Below are 20,473 nucleotides of genomic sequence, written 5' to 3' on the forward strand. Positions count from 1 at the left end.
CGTTCATTATCACTAAACTAATATATATATATTTGTTTAGAACCAGCTGAAGGACGCCTCCGGGTGCGATAGTTTTTCGCTGCATTGAAGACCTGTTGGTGACCTTCTGCTGTTGTCTGTTCTATGGTCGGGTCGTTGTCTTTTTGACACATTCCCCATTTCCATTCTCAATTTTATTGAGTTTATTTGATGAGTTTATTTGGTATCTATCGATTGATTCTGCTCAGACACTTGTGATATTGAACAAACTATTGGTATCACCTTCAAGCTCTTGAATATTGAATGAGTTTGGAAATATATATCCAATTTGCAGGTGAAATGGGTAGCTTGCAAGGGGTGATAATTTCAAAATTAGAATCCTCTCGTTTGTCATAGATTCTGGTACCGAGATTACCGGATATGTCAAATTCAAGGAATAGGTTTAAAAATGAGACAAAGGAAACTGTGTGATTTTTAATTTCTAGTTCTGGAGGATATATTAATGCAACCTAATCAGAAAAGTTTTGATTGTTAATGGAAAAAACATCATCAATATATCTGGATGGGAAATTAAATGATCTGGTTTCTTTGACCTTTTTGTTTTTGACTAGTGTCTGAAGTAACTCCGACTCATATGAAAATAAGAGATCGACAAGTAGAGGCGTACAGTTCGTTCCCATTTGAATGCCGATAAGTTGTTAAAAAAGACTACCTTTAAATTCAACTAATATGTTGTTTATAAGAAACTCAAGCTTTATGTTCACTTGCTCATCTATGTAGCATGTTTTTCCTTTTTGTCTTTTTTTGTTCACTTTTAACAAAATATGACATACTGACAATCAGTTATATCATATATATTTATGAAAAAACGAAATATTCAGAGTTAAACGTAAACTTGGGAATCAAATTTCATTTTATACCGAATCTTACTGTGACATTGTTCAAATAGAGTTAACATGTATGCATACTCGAATTTTTTGAGAGGAAAGAAAATAACAAAAATACCGAACTCCAAGAAAAAATCAAAACGGAAAGTCCTTTATCAAATGGCAAATCAAAAGCTGAAATAAATAAAACCAAATATACTTAATTATCTTGATCACAGCTACAATAATGGAGTCCTATTTATCAAAGACCAACAATTTTATGTCAAAAGGAAGGAGCTAGTTTTCCCCATCATTTATAAGCAACAAGAATTGTCATTCTGACAAATATATATTTTTGACTTCACTGACTTGCTGACATTGTCACTGGTGGTGTTAAATATGTGTAAGTGGTATTTCTGGGTACGATAACAACTCGATTGTCTTAAATATATTTTTGGCATCATGTCTCTTTCTCCGTTGTTACTTTGCTCTATGGATTCAACTCAGAAATATAGCCTCCAATAGAAGAGGGTGCTTCCTATAGCAGCAGGTTAAGGTTCTACTAAGAGACCACTTTCTAAAGAAATTCGGTGATGCTATACATTGTACACCACTGGGTCGATGCCACTGCTGGTGGACGTTTCGTCCCCGAGGGTATCACCAGCCCAGTAGTCAACACTTCGGTGTTGACATGAATATCAATAATGTGGTCATTTTTATAAATTTCCTGTATACAAAACTTTGAACTTTTTGAAAAACTAAGGATTTTCTTATCCCAGGCATAGATAACCTTAGCCGTATTTGGCACAACGTTTTGGAATTTTGGATCCTCAATGCTCTTCAACTTTGTACTTGTTTGGGTTTATAAATATTTTTGATTTGAGCGTCACTGATGAGTCTTATGTAGACGAAACGCGCGTCTGGCGTACTAAATTATAATCCTGGTACCTTTGATAACTATTGTAGTTCTGCTTGCACACTGTTTTAGTAATCTTAAATACCTGCATTATAAATCAATTTTTTTCCTTAATAGGCTTTAACTATTCTCTCCCATGACTATATTTTTTCCACTAATCGCGATAATAAGGGGTAGTTGGGTCGGTTAAAAAACCTCTGCTACCTGGTCGTGTGGTCGTCGAAAGTCGGTTGTCTTTAGTAAAATCTTATATTACTTGTGAACAGCGGTATACTTCTGTTGCCTTTATTTGTCTTTAGGGAAATTTTGCAAGTTTTTGATACTATTTATGGCTTTAAATTTATTCATTGCTTTTCTAGAATCGTAGTCATTTAAAGCTTGACATATTGTAAAGACTTGTGGTCGATTGTTAACACTGTTTTATTAATCCATATAAAAAATTAAGATGTGGTATTAATGCCAATCAAATAATTGGTTATGTTTTTGATTACTTTTGAGTTGGGTAGCAGTCTCATGGCCAAGAACACTACATCTCCTTGAGTTCAATCATCATGGCATATTTTCAAACTGGCTCCATGGGCTCTGTGAGCTTAATACGTTGACTGGATTGAGTACATCAATGAAGTTTTCATTGGACTATACAAAGCTATTCCAGTACATAATATCTTAAAAAATTAAGGTAATCATCTTAAAAAAAATAATGTAACAATCTTGTATGCACTGTAGCTACATGAGCTGTTTACCTGCAGTGTCTAGTGTATAGAAAACATTTTTACAACCCCTGGGTCGATGCCATTACTGGTGGAGATTTATTTCTTGGAGAGTATCACCATTTAGCCCAGTAGTAAGCACTTCTATGCTGACATGAATTATCATTGATATGATCATAATTAACTGTTTTTACAAATTTTACGTTTTTGAAATACTAAGGCCTTTCACCTCAGGAATATATTACCTAAGCTGTATTTGGCAAAACTTTTAGAAATTTTAGTCCTAAATGTTATCAGCTTCGTATCTTATTTGCCGTTTTACCCTTTCTGATTCGATCGCCACTGAGTCTTTTGTAGACGAAACGCGCGTCTGGCGCAAATACATTTTTTAATCATGGTATCTATAAGTTTATTTATTATCAATCTGTTCCACAAGAAAATATTTGATGAGTTGAACGTTATCCTTTAAAATATATTGGCAATGAATAATATCATATACATATAATGAAAAAAGACGAAATCATTCAGAGGCAGACGTAAACTTATGAATAAAATTTCATTTTCATACCGGATGATGATGATACTGTCTATTTGTTTGACTAAAGTTAGAACTAAAATATAGGCATATTCGAATTTTTCAGGGGGAAAGTAAGATAACAAAAAAACGAACTCTAAGAGAAATTTAAAACGGAAAGTCCCTTATCAAATGGCAAAATCAAAAGCTGAAACACATAAAACGACATATTTTTACTTATCTTTATCTCAGCTAAAATAAGTCCTTATTATCGAAGACGAACAATTTTATGTTATAAGGAAGGAGCATATTTTCCAATCATTTATAAGCAACAAAAATGTTCTTATGAATATATATTTTTGACTTAACCGAGTTGCTGATATTGTCACTGTTGTTGTTAAACAAGTAGAATTTGTGGGTTCGATATCAACTTGATTGTTTAAGATATATTTTAATCCCTTTATCCGTTGTCACTTTGCTCTATGGATTCGACTCGGAAATACCGCCTCCAATAGAAGATAGTGCTTCCTATGGCTCTACTTAGAGACCATTAACTTTAGAAACTTATTAATGCTATAATATTTTGTGGTGTTTCACTTGCACATAGTTTTAGTAGTCTAACAATAATGTGTCATAAGTACACGGCTGCCCCATCCGCATTATCATCAGGTCTGCGGCAAACATTCATTTGCATATAAATGTTTGCAGCAGGTCTGCAGCAAACACTCATTTGCATGGTAAATTGTTTGCAGCAGACCTGCAGCGTATTTGAAGCAAACACGTACTCTGTGTTCGCTGCAAGTTTGCAGCAAGTCTGCAGCAAGTTCGCAGCAGACTTGCAGCAAATGCTTGCAGGAGGCTGATTTTTTCAGTAAGGGTTCAACACTCAGTTGATTGTCTTGGGCAACATTCAAGTTTTCTAATGAATAGGTCGATGCCATCCTCAATTCTAAACGGTGACATTTACCTTTTGACTACTTGACACCAAATCAATAGACCTCCCCAAAAAAATTACCCTACAGAAACAAATTTTCATTTTTTCCCCCCGTTCTTAGTAACAGTGACCTTTTAGTTTCATTGAATTCAAGCAAGGAAGGCATCAGCTATCATATGGAATATATTTGCTTTTAACAGACATAAGGTAAGACGGATAGACTAAGAAAGGATTACATATAATATGATCACTAAAAATGAAAGCCCCACATAACCAATATTGGATACTTTTACATACATATCCTACTCCCCATTTTACTATTTTTGATTATTCAACTCGTCCAAAAGTTTGATTGGTTGGTCATCATCTAAATTTGAAGAAAAAAACATAAAGACAGAAGATGCTTTCTTAAAGACATCAGTAATTATGTTGGGGGGAAAATATACTTTGTATTGGATATAATTATATACCAGTTATGTAACAGTGTGAAACATATATAGTATCATTGGTTATATTGTGGCAGCCAGTCTTTATTGGTGGATGAAGCCAGAGTCCCCACAGAGAGGTACCAACCTGAACAACAAGTACCTGCCATGAGCTGGTTTAGAAATCACAGCCAAAGTGGTGACAGGTAAGTGATTGCTGTACATGAACCATAAAGACCACTCTAACACCAAGGACCCCTAATGGGTCATAAGTAGGAAATGAAAATGGAAGAATGTACACTAAGTAGTCTGGATGGTGAAGCTTTTACATGTTTAAGTGGCTGTTGTTTACCACTTTAACTTGTTATAAAGCAATTTTATATGTAGTATGGTAATCCTTTTTTTCTTGTTATTAGGTTGATAACAAAATAAAACATTAATGAACATTTAAGTTTTTAATAAAAATCAAAACATATATGATAACAACATTTATATGATTCTGTAATGAATTTGAAAAGAGATGATAATTTAATATGCAATATATCTTACAAAATATTATACAAGTACTAGTTAGAGAAACTATCTTAATTCCAAAGACAATTTTTCACACACTTGATTCAAAAATGAAAATTATTTCAAGAATAGTCGTGGTGTACTGAGAGAGAATAAATCCATGTCCTATCACTCAAACAACATTTAATAGAAACTGGCTAGTACAAGTTTAATCTCCATTTTTCAATTTTTAAAAACAGCAATGTCTATTTAAATGTTTATTAAGATGGGTAGATAAATAAGAACAATTCTAAAAGAGGATCACTAAATATTATCAATTTTTTTAAATTTTGGCCTTCACATGATTTTTCAATTTTTTATGGCAAATGTTTCATTTAATTTAACTTTGGTAACAATTAATTCTTCTCATAATTTTTTTTCAGAAATTTTTCTTTTTTAAGCAATGGTTGCAGCTATGTTTTATGGTGGTTTTGCTGATCAATCATATTTTTTCCAAGAGTATCATACATATGTGACCAATACTTCGTAGTATTTCTGCCATTTTATTAAATTTTTCGGAAATTTTTTAATAAATGTTTTCCCCCATATTTTTTCAATATTAGTGCTAGTGGCAACACTGTGTGAAGAACATTTTATTCATATCAAATGTCGTTTAAAATAGTTTTTGTGTCAATCAAAATAGTTTATATGATGCCAAACTGATTAAAATGCTTGTCTTTTGTTACTTGGTTTTCTTGTTTGAAAGCGGGATTCCAAACTCTTTACTAATATAATTAAACATGATTGGTCTATTTTTGTGGAAACAATTCTTTTGTGTCCAATTTGTGTTTTGATTATATGACATTTAATTCAGTTTTTCTTATTTCCCATGGCATCATTTTCACCAGAATATAGAGTTCATTTGAGCAAGTTTATTATCTAACAAATAGTTGTTCATGATTATTTAAGTTAAGTAATTGAAAATTGAAAGAAAATTATGTGAAGAGGAGAATACAATAGAAAAAAAACTGTTTTTATACCAAACAAACAATGTGTGTAAATAAAATCCCTCACTGTTCTTAGCTATGGCAGATATAAGTCAATAAATTTCATTTTAAAACAGATAATTCCAAAGCCACTTCAAATAAATTGAAAATTTATGTATATTGTAGGAAAAACAAATATCCTACAAAATCTTAAAGAAGAATTTATCGAGAGAAATTGTCATTTTCAAGGGGCAAAATTACTTTAAAAACATTCAATTCAGTAAAAATTCGAAATAAGAATACTAAGTTTGGTTTGCAAGAAATATATTAGGTCTTACATTTTTGTATTAATACTTAATTTTAACATATATACCCCAGTAATACAAACAACAATAAACATGATCAATAAATAAATACATTGAACTTCATGTCAATATATAAAAACCCAATGTCTTTAATATCAGAACTTGACACATAATCTTGACATTGGTAAAACTTGTCTTTAAAATCCAGGATGGCTCATGTCAGACTGCAAATAAAAAAAATATACATAGAATAATACAAACTTGTAAGCAAAACTTTGAAGATAATATTTCACATCATCTGTAGCTACATTAAACACCTACTAGAACACACCCGCAAAATCGCATGGCTTAAATGCTTGGTTGAAAGAATGTAAACTGTTTTAGGATGAATTTTTGTAAAAGATTTTATGTCTGGAGAATTTCAGAAATGATATAAAAAGTCCTGTAGGTACATTGAAACAGGACAATATGTTTAAGCCCTCTCTCTATTTTTCAAAGCTCGTTATTATTTTGTTTTCTGTTATATTCCATTATTTTTGTGTTTCTGTATACTATGAACATACATATTTTATAAATAAAGCGTATTTGCTATTAACTATTGATTCTAATTTTTCTTCTCCATGGCTATCATGCATGCACTGCTATAGTCTCTATAATATATTATAGTAGTATATTAATCATAATATACATCCAGATAAATGCGAAATTGATTGTCCTGTCCCCGTCCGTGTACTGTGAAGATCATGTGCAAGTTAAAAACCGAGGCCTCAAGGTATAATAGTAGTGGTTATGACGATCTAAAAATCAAATGCGACTATGTATTGTACCTATAGAACACAGAAGCTATTGTGGAAGGAAGAGAAGCGACACACAAAATGAGGTCTTCTTGTTTAAATGTATAGGTGTGGACAGATAGATCTTTAAAATTAACTAGGATATCCAGTTCTTGCCAAAGTGGTTGTTCTCAGCTTCCTCCATTAATATAGCCAAGTGTGTTTAAAATGACATTAAAAACCAATATTCAATCAATAAGATTTGCAAGCAAGGACAGATATTCTTTATGCCTTCTAGAACTATTCCAAGTAAACAAGTCAAAAACAAAGCATATCATGTTATACTTAACATTTATTTTGCATTTCTAATGATGTGTAGTTTTTGGCTATTTCTTTATAATTCTTATATGATTTGCATATCTATAAATACTTGAAGTGGATTGGTCAATTAGGATTTTTCTCTTAGTTTACACTTCGATAAACCATGTTTCTGAAACTACTTCCGTAATCTATTCATGCGCGATACACATTTTTCAGGGATACTGGGATTTTCGGCAAATTGAGATTTTAAAAAATAAATGCATAACAGTTGTTTCTATGCTAATGCATATATAACAAAACATAACTAAAATAAATGCACTAAAGCTTCCAAAATGTATAAAAATAAAATCAAAATAAAATTTCGCGAAACTTCATGAAGGATTTGGCGAATTTACGTCATGGCAAAAAACGACGTCATATATGAATGAAATCTTTCAAGGGAATGTTTATTTCGTTACGTGTACGCTTCAAATTCGGATAATATCTCATTAAAATGAAGTTTTGGAGGTAGGTACTATTTTATTTTAGATTTCGTTGCATTTATCGAACATTATGGATTTTAGAAAGTCAATATGGCGACCAACTCCTTAGTTACGACCTGTCAGTTGTGAGGCATGTGATGGTGATTACAGTAGCCTTTTACACAAAAATATTAATAAATATCGAGAATATTTGTCTTTAGAATTATAAGGATTAAACACATTTTTTCTAGAGGTTATTGATGTATAAACCGGGGCTCTTACTCACAAACTTTACATAAAAGTCCATATTCAGTTTGTGAGTTAATCGCCCCAGTTTACACATCAATAACCTCTAGAAAAAATGTGTTTAATCCTATAATAACCTTTGAAGATATATATATCTCTCCATCGGTCAGCCATAGGCCTCTAATCTTTTTACTTTAAATATCTCAGATGAAGATAAATCCAGAAAAATTATGAGCTTTGAAACAACACCTTTTGTTTTGTGTACTCAAGACTTGTACATTTTTAAACCAGTATATTTGTATTGAATTTATCTATGCATCATGATGTATTTTACCAGGCTACTGCATAATTTTGGATTGGGGTTAAACAATTGGTCAAGGTTAAACAGCACTGATTTAATAAGTAATACACGTAGATGACCTTAGGGTTTCAGGACTTTCACCAGTGTAACATATACTCTATTTTCTTATTATTTGAAACGGGATACTTGGATTATAATAAATAGATCAGTTTCACTATGAGTGTATGATACATCCACTCACCTTATTTCAATTTTTCAAGGTCATGTTTGAAGGTGGATGGAGTCATCAACCATCAATCTTCAAATAGGATTATAAATATAACATATAATCAAATGCTCCACAAGATTTTTCCTAGGTTTTTCACTTTTTTGTAAAACTTTCTAGTTTTAGTAATAGATAGCCACTGTTTAACAAATTGTGTCATCGACCATAATTATTACAAAAAGATCATCAATGTATTATTTATTATCTTTTAATATCAAATTCTCTTTTGTCATTAATATTTATCACAACCTTTAAGGTAATACAAATTTATCATTCCCTTCAAAGTTTGATATCGTTTTGTCCAGGGTTTCATTTTTTATTTTACCCATGTTCTTTGTTTTTAGCAATAAAAGCCAGAATCATTTGATGAATGATAGGTCTTCAACAAAGGGTGAGAGAAGCTACGTGGAGATGACATTAAATGCACAATTCAATAATAAAAATGCTGTGCCAGGAGGGAATGATATGCTGCTAATTATTGAGATTGGACAGTCTATGTAGATAAATTAGATTAATGAAATGTTTACTTAAGTTATCATGAGACACATTAAAACATTTGCCTAATTTTTGCAATTCAAGTCCAATAACTCTAGAACAACTTATTTGAAAATCATCATTATAGAAAGGCAGATAATCTTTATAGAACTTTCAAAAGAAAGTGAAAACATTTTGTAAGGATTGTAGACAAGGGCATACCATATATTCTTCATAAGTTGTATAACAATCAGATAAATCAAGTAAAATCCAATAGATGTATCCTTTAATGACTTGTTGTCTATGCAATTACAGACACACTATAATTACAATCATCATCACATGCAGGTTTTAATATATGAGAAAATTACAAATACAAACATGCAAATCTACATGAATATACCAATTAAGCATCATCAAAAACTCAAAAGTTCATTGTCATATCAACGCAATATGAACATGCAATGTTCTGCATTCATAGATAGGTATACTTAGGTACAAACTTTTCAAAAAGTGATCTTGCTCTGACTAAAAATGCAACCAACCGATTTAAAGCAATTTAAACCTGCCATGAAACATTTCTAAATATAATTCTCAGTGCTCTTTGACAGCAAATAGTGAGGGATCTTAGGTGATTAAAAAAACAAACATTCTTTCAAATTTGAATATGTTATATTTATTTAGATGTTGTTTAAAGTCATAAGAAACCTCAAATTATAAAAAATAATGCATATGTTTTTTTATAACTCAACAGATAGTTTTCATTATAAAACTTATGTATATATACTTTTTTCTGAAGAAAATTCTTTAATTTGTTCATATTTAGACGAAGTTTACTTTATTTTGATTGCTTCCTTCCAAGAAGCAATTCCCCCAACATATTTTCCATTATGCAAAGTGACATCAGTGTGACCCATCTCGTAAAAATCTGATGATCGCAATACACATGGATGTCCTTAAAATAAACGATTATCTGATTGTACTTGTTAAACACATGCTCAATATCCATACTTTTTTGTTGATTGTTGACAAACAGGTGACAATTGTTAAACCTCGGCTTCAAAACACGAAATTTAATTGCCTACCATATTTTCACAACAACACTGACCGATTGAAAAAAATTGACCATTTTACGAAATTTATGCGAAAAAAATGATAAAATCGTGCTCAGAAGACTAAGTTTATGATGTTTGTATCCATTGGTTCAAGAATTGGAATAACATTATTTTTTCACCGGTCATTCATTTATTATGACTTTAAGGATTCTGATTATAAAAGATTTGTCATTGTATTTGACCTTTCTACTGTAATAGAGAGTTTTGACTTCAAATGACAGACTTGATCTTTTTTGTAGCCTTGAAATCCTGGCTAAATGCTGGATGGTAAGCAGAAATTGGGCTAGTGACATTTCTTAATAGAGGGAGACATTAACTCATGAGCAGGAATACTTGAAATGAATTTAAACTGGGATATTAGAAAATATCAAAGTATTGTGTGAGAATGAGATGAGTTGACAGCTTATACAGTCTAAAGACGAACAAAGATAGACATAAAGACAATGATGACCATTCCATACAAAACAGCACTATACCTGTGCAGCAGCAGGTACCTGTGGAGTTTGAGGATGCTGCTGTCAAACAAAAGAAAAACTTTTTATGCATCCGTTGAATCAATGTACATATAAAAAAAACCGGTAAATCTGAATAATTACTTATTGTTTTTTTGGTTCAAAATTATTTCAAATTACTTATGCTTCCACAGCACCAGACATACATAGTTACAAATGTATAATGTCTCTGTCTTCCATGGAAGGATTGTTAAATTCTGTGTATAATATGAATAAGAGGAGCAGGGATACAGCTGCACATCCTTATGTAACACAATTCTGTGGGCCACAGATGCCCATGCTTGTAAATATGTATTAGTCAACTACTGATGCAGGATTCATGTAGTAAATATCATTTTGCAATTAAAAGTTGTGTAGAAGTTTTATAACATTTGGTTAAGGCAAACTAAAGTCAGAGAATGGAAACGACAGATTTAGCAATTTTTCACTTTCTAAAGAGGCATAACTCAAGAACAGTAAAACCAAATTTTGAACTTGATCTGTGTTTTGATGTTATTAGAAGAGTGAATAAGTTTTATAACATTTGGTTGAGGCAAACTTAAGTTAGAGAATGGAAACCAATTTTCGGGACGAACACAAATGACTTGACAAGAAGGAAGGACAAGTGTAACACTTAATGCTCGGTGTCTCACCTGCTATTGCTGTTTTCAGAGTAAAGTGTTATGTTTGCAGCCATTTGTCAGTAAAATCAAAAATGCCTTTTTTAATTATTGTATCATTTTTCTTTAGAAGCTATTTCTTGATCTTGAAGAAGCCTCTGTCTAAGATTCATAACATTCCATACAGGTTTGATAAGTTTTTGATGTATGAAAAAATTTAAACCTTAATGTTGACACAAATGACAAGGGAGTGTAGGATTGAGTGTCTCCCTTCTGAAAATTAGTGTGGTCTAACCAATAGATAAAGTCCTATACCCAAGGAAGACTTAGAGTTCGCAGTGTGGTCTAACCAATAGATGAAGTCCTATACCCAAGGAAGACTTAAGAGTTCTCAGTGTGGTCTAACCAATAGATAAAGTCCTATACCCAAGGTAGCCTTAGAGTTTATTCATAAGTTACATAAAAAGATATAATATTTGAAGTCTAAGACACTACAGTGACATGACATACTTCCTCCCATTGCTGTAGACAATACTTACTGATCCATCTTCAATGTTCTGTGAACTGTTATCGTAATATCCTTGTTGATACTGCTGATATTGTTGTTGTAGTAGTTGTGGAGGACTTTCAAACTCTCCAATACTTCTCTCCTCACTACCCTCACTCTCCAATGGGGGTCTAAAATAAACATGTATTCATTTTACATAATTTTGATATATGGTTTTTTATACTTTTGTTTATTTACACAAATTTAGTGGAAGGTATGAAATAATGGTTATTTAAAAAAAACCAATTACAGCAATATTGAAACATAATACCTAGAGTCCAAATGGGTTTATCATATGCTTTTTTCATCAAGGTTATATATTTTTTTTTAAATACACAGGAAAGCAATAAGACATTTGTGCATTATAAGGTGTTTTTTTCTCCTCAAACCACCAAAATATTTTCTCATTAAAATCCAATTAAGAACCAAATTAAAAAGCACTGGCCTTTATAAATCATGTCTAGCTTATCTTCCAAACTCAATACTTTAAGGTTCTTTCTGTCCTCAACTATACATACATATTAGCTGCCTGTTTCATTCTTTGGTATGTGGCTTCTAGATGTTCTCTCTTCTGTGCATTTAACCAGGGCATCTGTGTCATCTGTTGAACACTTCCACTTTACAGAAAAAATAATAAAATATTCATGTTTTATAAACTTATTTTCACCTATCATTTTAAAACCAGTTGTAAAAATATTGTATTTTTAAACTAAAAGACAATGAAATCTTTAATATAGTATAATATTTTAAGACTATTTATGAGGGTTTCTTTCAATTATTGATTTTAAAGCTACTTCTTTTCTACTTTGAATTTGTAGGACAAGATAAACAAGATAATGTAAAGGTGTACTTGATCTATAAGTAAGTGATATAGTTAACAAGATGATGAAAAGGTGTACTTGATCTATAAGTAAGTGATATAGTTAACAAGATGATGAAAAGGTGTACTTGATCTATAAGTAAGTGATATAGTTAACAAGATAATGTAAAGGTGTACTTGATCTATAAGTAAGTGATATAGTTAACAAGATAATGTAAAGGTGTACTTGATCTATAAGTAAGTGATATAGTTAACAAGATAATGTAAAGGTGTACTTGATCTATAAGTAAGTGATATAGTTAACAAGATAATGTAAAGGTGTACTTGATCTATAAGTAAGTGATATAGTTAACAAGATAATGTAAAGGTGTACTTGATCTATAAGTAAGTGATATAGTTAACAAGATAATGTAAAGGTGTACTTGATCTATAAGTAAGTGATATAGTTAACAAGATAATGTAAAGGTGTACTTGATCTATAAGTAAGTGATATAGTTAACAAGATAATGTAACGGTGTACTTGATCTATAAGTAAGTGATATAACAAGATAATGTAAAGGTGTACTTGATCTATAAGTAAGTGATATAGTTAACAAGATAATGTAAAGGTGTACTTGATCTATAAGTAAGTGATATAGTTGTGGGCCTTGTCAAATAATTCCCCTTATATCTCTAGTTTATTATCTTTCTTTAACATTGTGTTGACCTCTAGATGACATTAGCTTTTTGTGTTGTGGGGTTGCTATTTCATTGATGTAAACTCCACACAAATGAATAAGAATACAGCCGAGTTAAATCCCCTCAAACAAACAATTATATAAAATACTTCTTCTGAGTTCTGTTATGTGAGATTAGACCGTCACATGTTAATATAATTTGTTTATCTAAGAACTATTGTGTTATCTGTACATTTACCAAAGTATCCTTGAACTCTGCTCCTGTGTAGATTACATTGGTATATTTCTACTTGCCCTTCAATAGTTTTTGAAACGCATTAAAGAAACTTGGAATTTTGAAGAATAAACAATAAAATATTTTCTCTTATATTTTATAGCTATGGCATATTAAATCTCTAGATAAATTCTCATTTTATAGCTATGGCATATTAAATCTCTAGATAAATTCTCATATGTATAATTTCAAATTTTTCTCTTTCATTCTGTGTTTTTATTATGCATCCAACTTATTTGCCTATTTTTGCGTTTTTTATTGCCTTGTACAGCATTCATTTAATTACTTTCCTGCCCAACTTCAAATATTTTGATATGCCCACAAGAACAACATGCTAGAAAAAATCATCATCTGACCATAATTAAATCATATTGAAAGACTTAAAGATTAAAGTTTTACAAAAAGCATCACATAAACTTCAGATAATCATTATCTATGAAATGAGGTTAAGGTCAGATTGACATGCTGTATGGATTTTGCTCATTGCTGATGACTGTAAGGTGACATATAGGTGATTACTTCTACATCATTGGTAATATACCATATCTTCTTATAATATATGTACACCATACAATAATGTCATACACCTAATAAAGTTGATATATTGCTTCAAGTAATTTTAGATACGACATTACCATGTAAACAACATTGACCAGTGAACCATGAAAAAAACCATCAAGGCCATACTGGACTGTGATGTTCACTTTAAAAACATTACATATACCAAATATAATTGACCCACTACTTATAAAATTTAAGAAATTATCCTAACCAGAAAAAAAAACATTTGAAAATTAGGTCATGGTCAGATGAATCCTGCCAGTCTAAAATGTAAATTTGACAATTATTCCATCAACCAAATATTTTTGACCTATTGCTATAGTAACTGAAATAGAGACGTAAACACAAACGAGCCTGTGTCGCTCACATTGGTCTATGTGCATATTAAACAAAGGACACAGATGGATTCATGACAAAATTGTGTTTTGCTGATGGTGACGTGTTTGTAGATCTTACTTTACTGAACATTCTTGGCACTTACAATTTTCTCTATCTATAATAAACTTAGCCCTTTAGATACAGAGGAAAATATTTTGTAAAAATTTACAAAAATTTACCAAATTAGTGAAAATTGTTAAAAAATTGACTATAATGGGCAATAACTCCTTAAGGGGTCAACTGACCATTTTGGTAATGTTGACTTATTTTTAAATCTTACTTTGCTGAACATTATTGCTGTTTACAGTTTATCTCTATCTATAATAGTATTCAAGATAATGACCAAAAACAGCAAAATTTCTTTGAAAATTACCAATTGGAGGGCAGCAACCCAACAACCAGTTGTTCAATTCATCTGAAAATTTCAGGGCAGATAGATATTGACCTGATAAACAATTTTACCTGCTTTGGTTTCAGAGTTATAAGCCAAAATCTACATTTTACCCCCTATGTTCTATTTTTAGCCATGGAGGCCATCTTGGTTGGTTGGCCGGGTCACTGCACACATTTTTTCAACAAGATACCCTAATAATGATTGTGGCCAAGTTAAGTTATATTTGACCAAATAGTTTCAGGAGAAGATTTTTGTAAAAAATAACAAAAATTTAAGAAAAATTGGTAAAAAATGACTATAAAGGGCAATAACTCCTTAAGAGGTCAACTGACCATTTTGGTCATATTGACTTATTTGTAGATCTTACTTTGCTAAACATTATTGCTGTTTACAGTTTATCTCTATCTATAATAGTATTCAAGATAATGACCAAAAACAGCAAAATTTCTTTAAAAATTACCAATTGGGGAGCAGCAACCCAACAACTAGTTGTCCAATTCATCTGACAATTTTAGGGCAGATAGATATTGACTTCATAATTGTTAAACCCCATTTCAGATTTGCTCTAAATGCTTTGGTTTCAGAGTTATAAGCCAAAATCTACATTTTACCCCTATGTTCTATTTTTAGCAATGGCGGCCATCTTGGTTGGTTGGCTGGGTCAACGCACACATTTTTTAAACAAGATACCCTAATAATGATTATGGCTAGGTTTGGTTAAATTCGACCAAATAGTTTCAGTGGAGAAGATTTTTGTAAAAGATTACAAAAATTTACGAAAAATTGGTAAAAAATGACTATAAAAGGCAATAATTCCTGAAGGGGTCAATTGACCATTTCGGTCATGTTGACTTCTTTGTAGATCTTACTTTGCTGAACATTATTGCTGTTTACAGTTAATCTCTATCTATAATAATATTCAAGATAATAACCAATAGCCTGTGTTGCTCACCTTGGTCTATGTGCATATTAACAATGGACACAGATAAATTCATGACAAAATGGTGATTTGTTGATGGTAATGTGTTTGTAGATTTTTCTTTACTGAACATTCTTGTTGCTACAATTATCTCTATCTATAATGAACTTGGCCCAGTAATTACAGTGGAAAATATTTCCTAACAAGAATGTGTCCATAGTACACGGATGCCCCACTCGCACTATCATTTTCTATGTTCAGTTGACCGTGAAATTGGGGTCAAAATTATAATTTGGAATTATAATTAGAAAGATCATATCATAAGGAACATGTGTACTAAGTTTCAAGTTGATGTAACTTTAACTTCATCAAAAACTACCTTGACCAAAAACTTTAACCTGAACTTCGCACTATCATTTTCTATGTTCAGTGGACCATGAAATTGGGGTCAAAACTATAATTTGGCATTAAAATTACAAAGATCATATCATGGGGAACATGTGTACTAAGTTTCAAGTTGATTGGACTTCAACTTCTTCAAAAACTACCTTCACCAAAAACTTTAACCTGAAGCGAACGGACGGACGCACGGACGGACGAACGGAGGCACAGACCAGAAAACATAATGCCCCCCTACTATCGTAGGTGGGGCATAAAAATTTACAAAAATTAACAAAAATTTATGAAAATTGTTAACAATTGACTATAAAGGGCAATAACTCCTTGAGGGGTCAATTGACAATTTTGGTCATGTTGACTTATTTGTAGATCTTATTTTGCTGAACATTATTGCTGTGTACAGTCGATCTCTATCTATAATAATATTCAAGATAATAACCAAAATCTGCAAAATTTCCTTAAAATTACTAATTCAGGGGCAGCAACCCAACAACAGGTTGTCCGATTTGTCTGAAAATTTCAGGGCAGATAGATCTTGACCTGATAAACAATTTAACCCCCATGTAAGATTTGCTCTAAATGCTTTGGTTTCAAAGATATAAGCAAAAATCTACATTTCACCCCTATGTTCTATTTTTAGCCATGGCTGCCATCTTGGTTGGTTGGCCGGGTCACTGCACACATTTTTTAAACTAGATACCTAAATAATGATTGTGGCCAAGTTTGGTTAAATTTGGCCCAGTAGTTTCAGAGGAGAAGATTTTTGTAAAAGATTAAAAAAAATTACGAAAAATTGGTCAAAATTGACTATAAAGGGCAATTACTCCTTAAGGGGTCAACTGATAATTTTAGTCATGTTGACTTATTTGTAGATCTTTTTTTACTGAACATTATTGCTGTTTACAGTTTATCTCTTTCTATAATAATATTCAAGATAATAACCAAAATCTGCAAAATTTCCTTCAAATTACTTATTTCAGGGCAGCAAGCTAACAACAGGTTGTCTGATTCATTTGAAAGTTTGAGAGCAGATAGATTTTCACTTGATGAACAATTTTACCCCATGTCAGATTTGCTCTAAATGCTTTGGTTTCAGAGATATAAGCCAAAATCTATATTTCACCCCTATGTTATATTTTTAACCATGGCGGCCATCTTGGTTGGTTGGCTGGGTCACGCCACACATTTTTAAAACTAGATACCCCAAAGATGATTGTGGCCAAGTTTGGATTAATTTGGCCCAGTAGTTTCAGAGGAGAAGATTTTTGTAATAGATTACTAAAATTTACGAAAAATGGTTAAAAATTGACTATAAAGGGCAATAACTCCTAAAGGGGTCAACTGACCATTTCGGTCATGTTGACTTATTTGTAAATCTTACTTTGCTGAACATTATTGCTTTTTACAGTTTATCTCTATCTATAATAATATTCAAGATAATAGCCCAAAAACGGTATAATTTCCTTAAAATTGCCAATTCCAGGGCAGCAACCCAACAACGGGTTGTCTGATTCGTCTGAAAATTTCAGGGCAGATAGATTTTGACCTGATAAACAATTTTACCCCTGTCAGATTTGCTCTAAATGCTTTGGTTTCAGAGTTATAAGCCAAAAACTACATTTTACCCCTATGTTCTATTTTTAGCCATGGCGGCCATTTTGGTTGGTTGGTCGGGTCACGCCACACATTATTTTAACTAGATACCCCAATGATGATTGTGGCCAAGTTTGGTTTAATTTGGCCCAGTAGTTTCAGAGGAGAAGATTTTTGTAAAAGCTAACTACGACGGACGCCGGACGCAAAGTGATGAGAAAAGCTCACTTGGCCCTTCGGACCAGGTGAGCTAATAAACAGCTGCGCCATGAGCGCATGATACGCCCGACGTCTTGTGTGGAAGTTTTATGCAATAATCATAAATAGTTTCTGAAGTTTTAAGCAATAACCATTTATTGTTTTTGAGACATGGCGGGACATGTGAAACCCCCCCACCCTGTTTTTTTTTTACAAATATCACTAAAATAAAATTTTGAATCAAACCAAAAAGTATACAGATCTTTAGATTAATATAAAAAAGAAGTGTGTACAGTTTCAAGCAATAATCATAAATTGTTTTTGAGATACGGTGCGACATGTAAAAAAAAACCTCCCCTTTTTTACACAAGAGTACACACGCTGAAATGTCTCGCCTTCTTTACTAATCATTGATATTATGTTGATACTCCTAAATATAAAGCTTTATTACGACTGTCACATAAACTTAACATGAACCATGAAAACGAGGTCAAGGTCAGTTGAACCATATGCCAGACAGACATGTACAGCTAACAATGCTTCCATACACCAAATATAGTTGACCTATTGCTTACAGTTTAAGAAAATAGACCAAAAAACAAAAACTTAACACTGAGTAATGAACCGTGAAAACCAGGTCAAGGTCAAATAAAACCTGCACGACTGACATATAGATCATAAAATATTTCCATACACCAAATATAGTTGACCTATGACATATAGTATTAGATAAAAAGACCAAAACTCAAAAACTTAACTTTGACCACTGAACCATGAAAATGAGGTCAAGGTCAGATGACATCTGCCCGCTAGACATGTACACCTTACAAACATTCCATACAACAAATATAGTAAACCTATTGCATAAAGTATGAGAAAAACAGACCAAAACACAAAAACTTAACTATAACCACTGAACCATGAAAATGAGGTCAAGGTCAGATGACATCTGCCCGCTAGACATGTACACCTTACAATCATTCCATACAACAAATATAGTAAACCTATTGCATAAAGTATGAGAAAAACAGACCAAAACACAAAAACTTAACTATAACCACTGAACCATGAAAATGAGGTCAAGGTCAAATGACACCTGCCAGTTGGACATGTACACCTTATAGTCCTTCCATACACCAAATATACTAGACCTATTGCTTATAGTATCTGAGATATGGACTTGACCACCAAAACTTAACCTTGTTCACTGATCCATGAAATGAGGTCGAGGTCAAGTGAAAACTGTCTGATGGGCATGAGGACCTTGCAAGGTACGCACATACTAAATATAGTTATCCTATTACTTACAGTAAGAGAGAATTTAACATTACAAAAAATCTGAACTTTTTTTTCAAGTGGTCACTGAACCATGAAAATGAGGTCAAGGACAATGGACGTGACTGACGGAAACTTCGTAACATGAGGCATCTATATACAAAATATGAAGCATCCAGGTCTTCCACCTTCTAAAATATATAGCATTTAAGAAGTGAGCTAACACCGCCGCCGCCATAGCCGCCGCCGGATCACTATCCCTATGTCGAGTTTTCTGCAACAAAAGTTGCAGGCTCGACAAAAATACTCAATAACTCAATAATAAAATTTTGAGTCATCACCAAAAAGTATACAAATCTTTAGATTAATATAACAAAGAAGTGTGTAAAGTTTTAAGCAATAATCATAAATCGTTTTTGAGATACGGCACGACATGTAAAAACCCCCTCCCCCTTTTTTACAAAATACTCAATAACTCAACTAGAGGCTCTAAAGAGCCTGTGTCGCTCACCTTGGTCTATGGGAATATTTAACAAAGAAAGCAGATGGATTCATGACAAAATTGTGTTTTGGTGATGGTGATGTGTTTGTACATCTTACTTTACTGAACATTCTTGCTGCTTACAATTATCTCTATCTATAATGAACTTGGCCCAGTAGTTTCAGTGGAAAATGTTAGTTAAAATTTACAAATTTTATGAAAATTGTTAAAAATTGACTATAAAGGACAATAACTCCTTAGGGGTCAATTGACCATGTCCGTCATGTTGACTTATTTGTAAATCTTACTTTGCTGAACATTATTGATGTTTACAGTTTATCTCTATCTATAATAATATTCAAGATAATAACCAAAAAGCAAAATTTCCTTAAAATTACCAATTCAGGGGCAGCAACCCAACAACCGGTTGTCAGATTCATCTGAAAATTTCAGGGCAGATAGATCTTGACCTGATAAACAATTTTACCCTGTCAGATTTGCTCTAAATGCTTTGGTTTTTGAGTGATAAACCAAAAACTGCATTTTATCCCTATGTTCTATTTTTATCCATGGCGGCCATCTTGGTTGGTTGGCCGGGTCACCGGACACAATTTTTAAACTAGATACCCCAATGATAATTGTGGACAAGTTTGGTTTAATTTAGCCCAGTAGTTTCAGAGGAGAAGATTTTTGTAAAAGATAACTAAGATTTACGAAAAATGATTAAAAAAATTGACTATAAAGGGCAATAACTCCTAAAGGG

General features: G+C 32.1%; 1 protein-coding gene across 3 annotated transcripts in view; it reads right to left on the reverse strand.

The window, feature by feature from the left end:
* Positions 1–4,784: 4,784 nt before the first annotated feature.
* Positions 4,785–20,473, reverse strand: part of LOC143068009 (cohesin subunit SA-1-like) — a 59,764-nt gene continuing 44,075 nt past the window's right edge. The window contains exons 30-33 of one of the 3 annotated variants that reach the window (XM_076241744.1): positions 12,260–12,358; positions 11,734–11,872; positions 8,471–8,527; positions 4,785–6,351 (exon numbers count right to left, since the gene is read on the reverse strand). In XM_076241744.1, the coding sequence (XP_076097859.1) occupies positions 8,516–8,527; positions 11,734–11,872; positions 12,260–12,358 (250 nt within the window). In that variant the 3' untranslated portion in view covers positions 4,785–6,351; positions 8,471–8,515. Of the gene's footprint in view, positions 6,352–8,470; positions 8,528–10,538; positions 10,599–11,733; positions 11,873–12,259; positions 12,359–20,473 lie in introns of those variants that run through there. The other 2 variants (XM_076241743.1, XM_076241742.1) reach the window with 2 other exon arrangements.

The sequence above is a fragment of the Mytilus galloprovincialis genome, chromosome 3, assembly GCF_965363235.1.
Source record: "Mytilus galloprovincialis chromosome 3, xbMytGall1.hap1.1, whole genome shotgun sequence".
NCBI classification, from domain to species: Eukaryota; Metazoa; Mollusca; class Bivalvia; order Mytilida; family Mytilidae; genus Mytilus; species Mytilus galloprovincialis.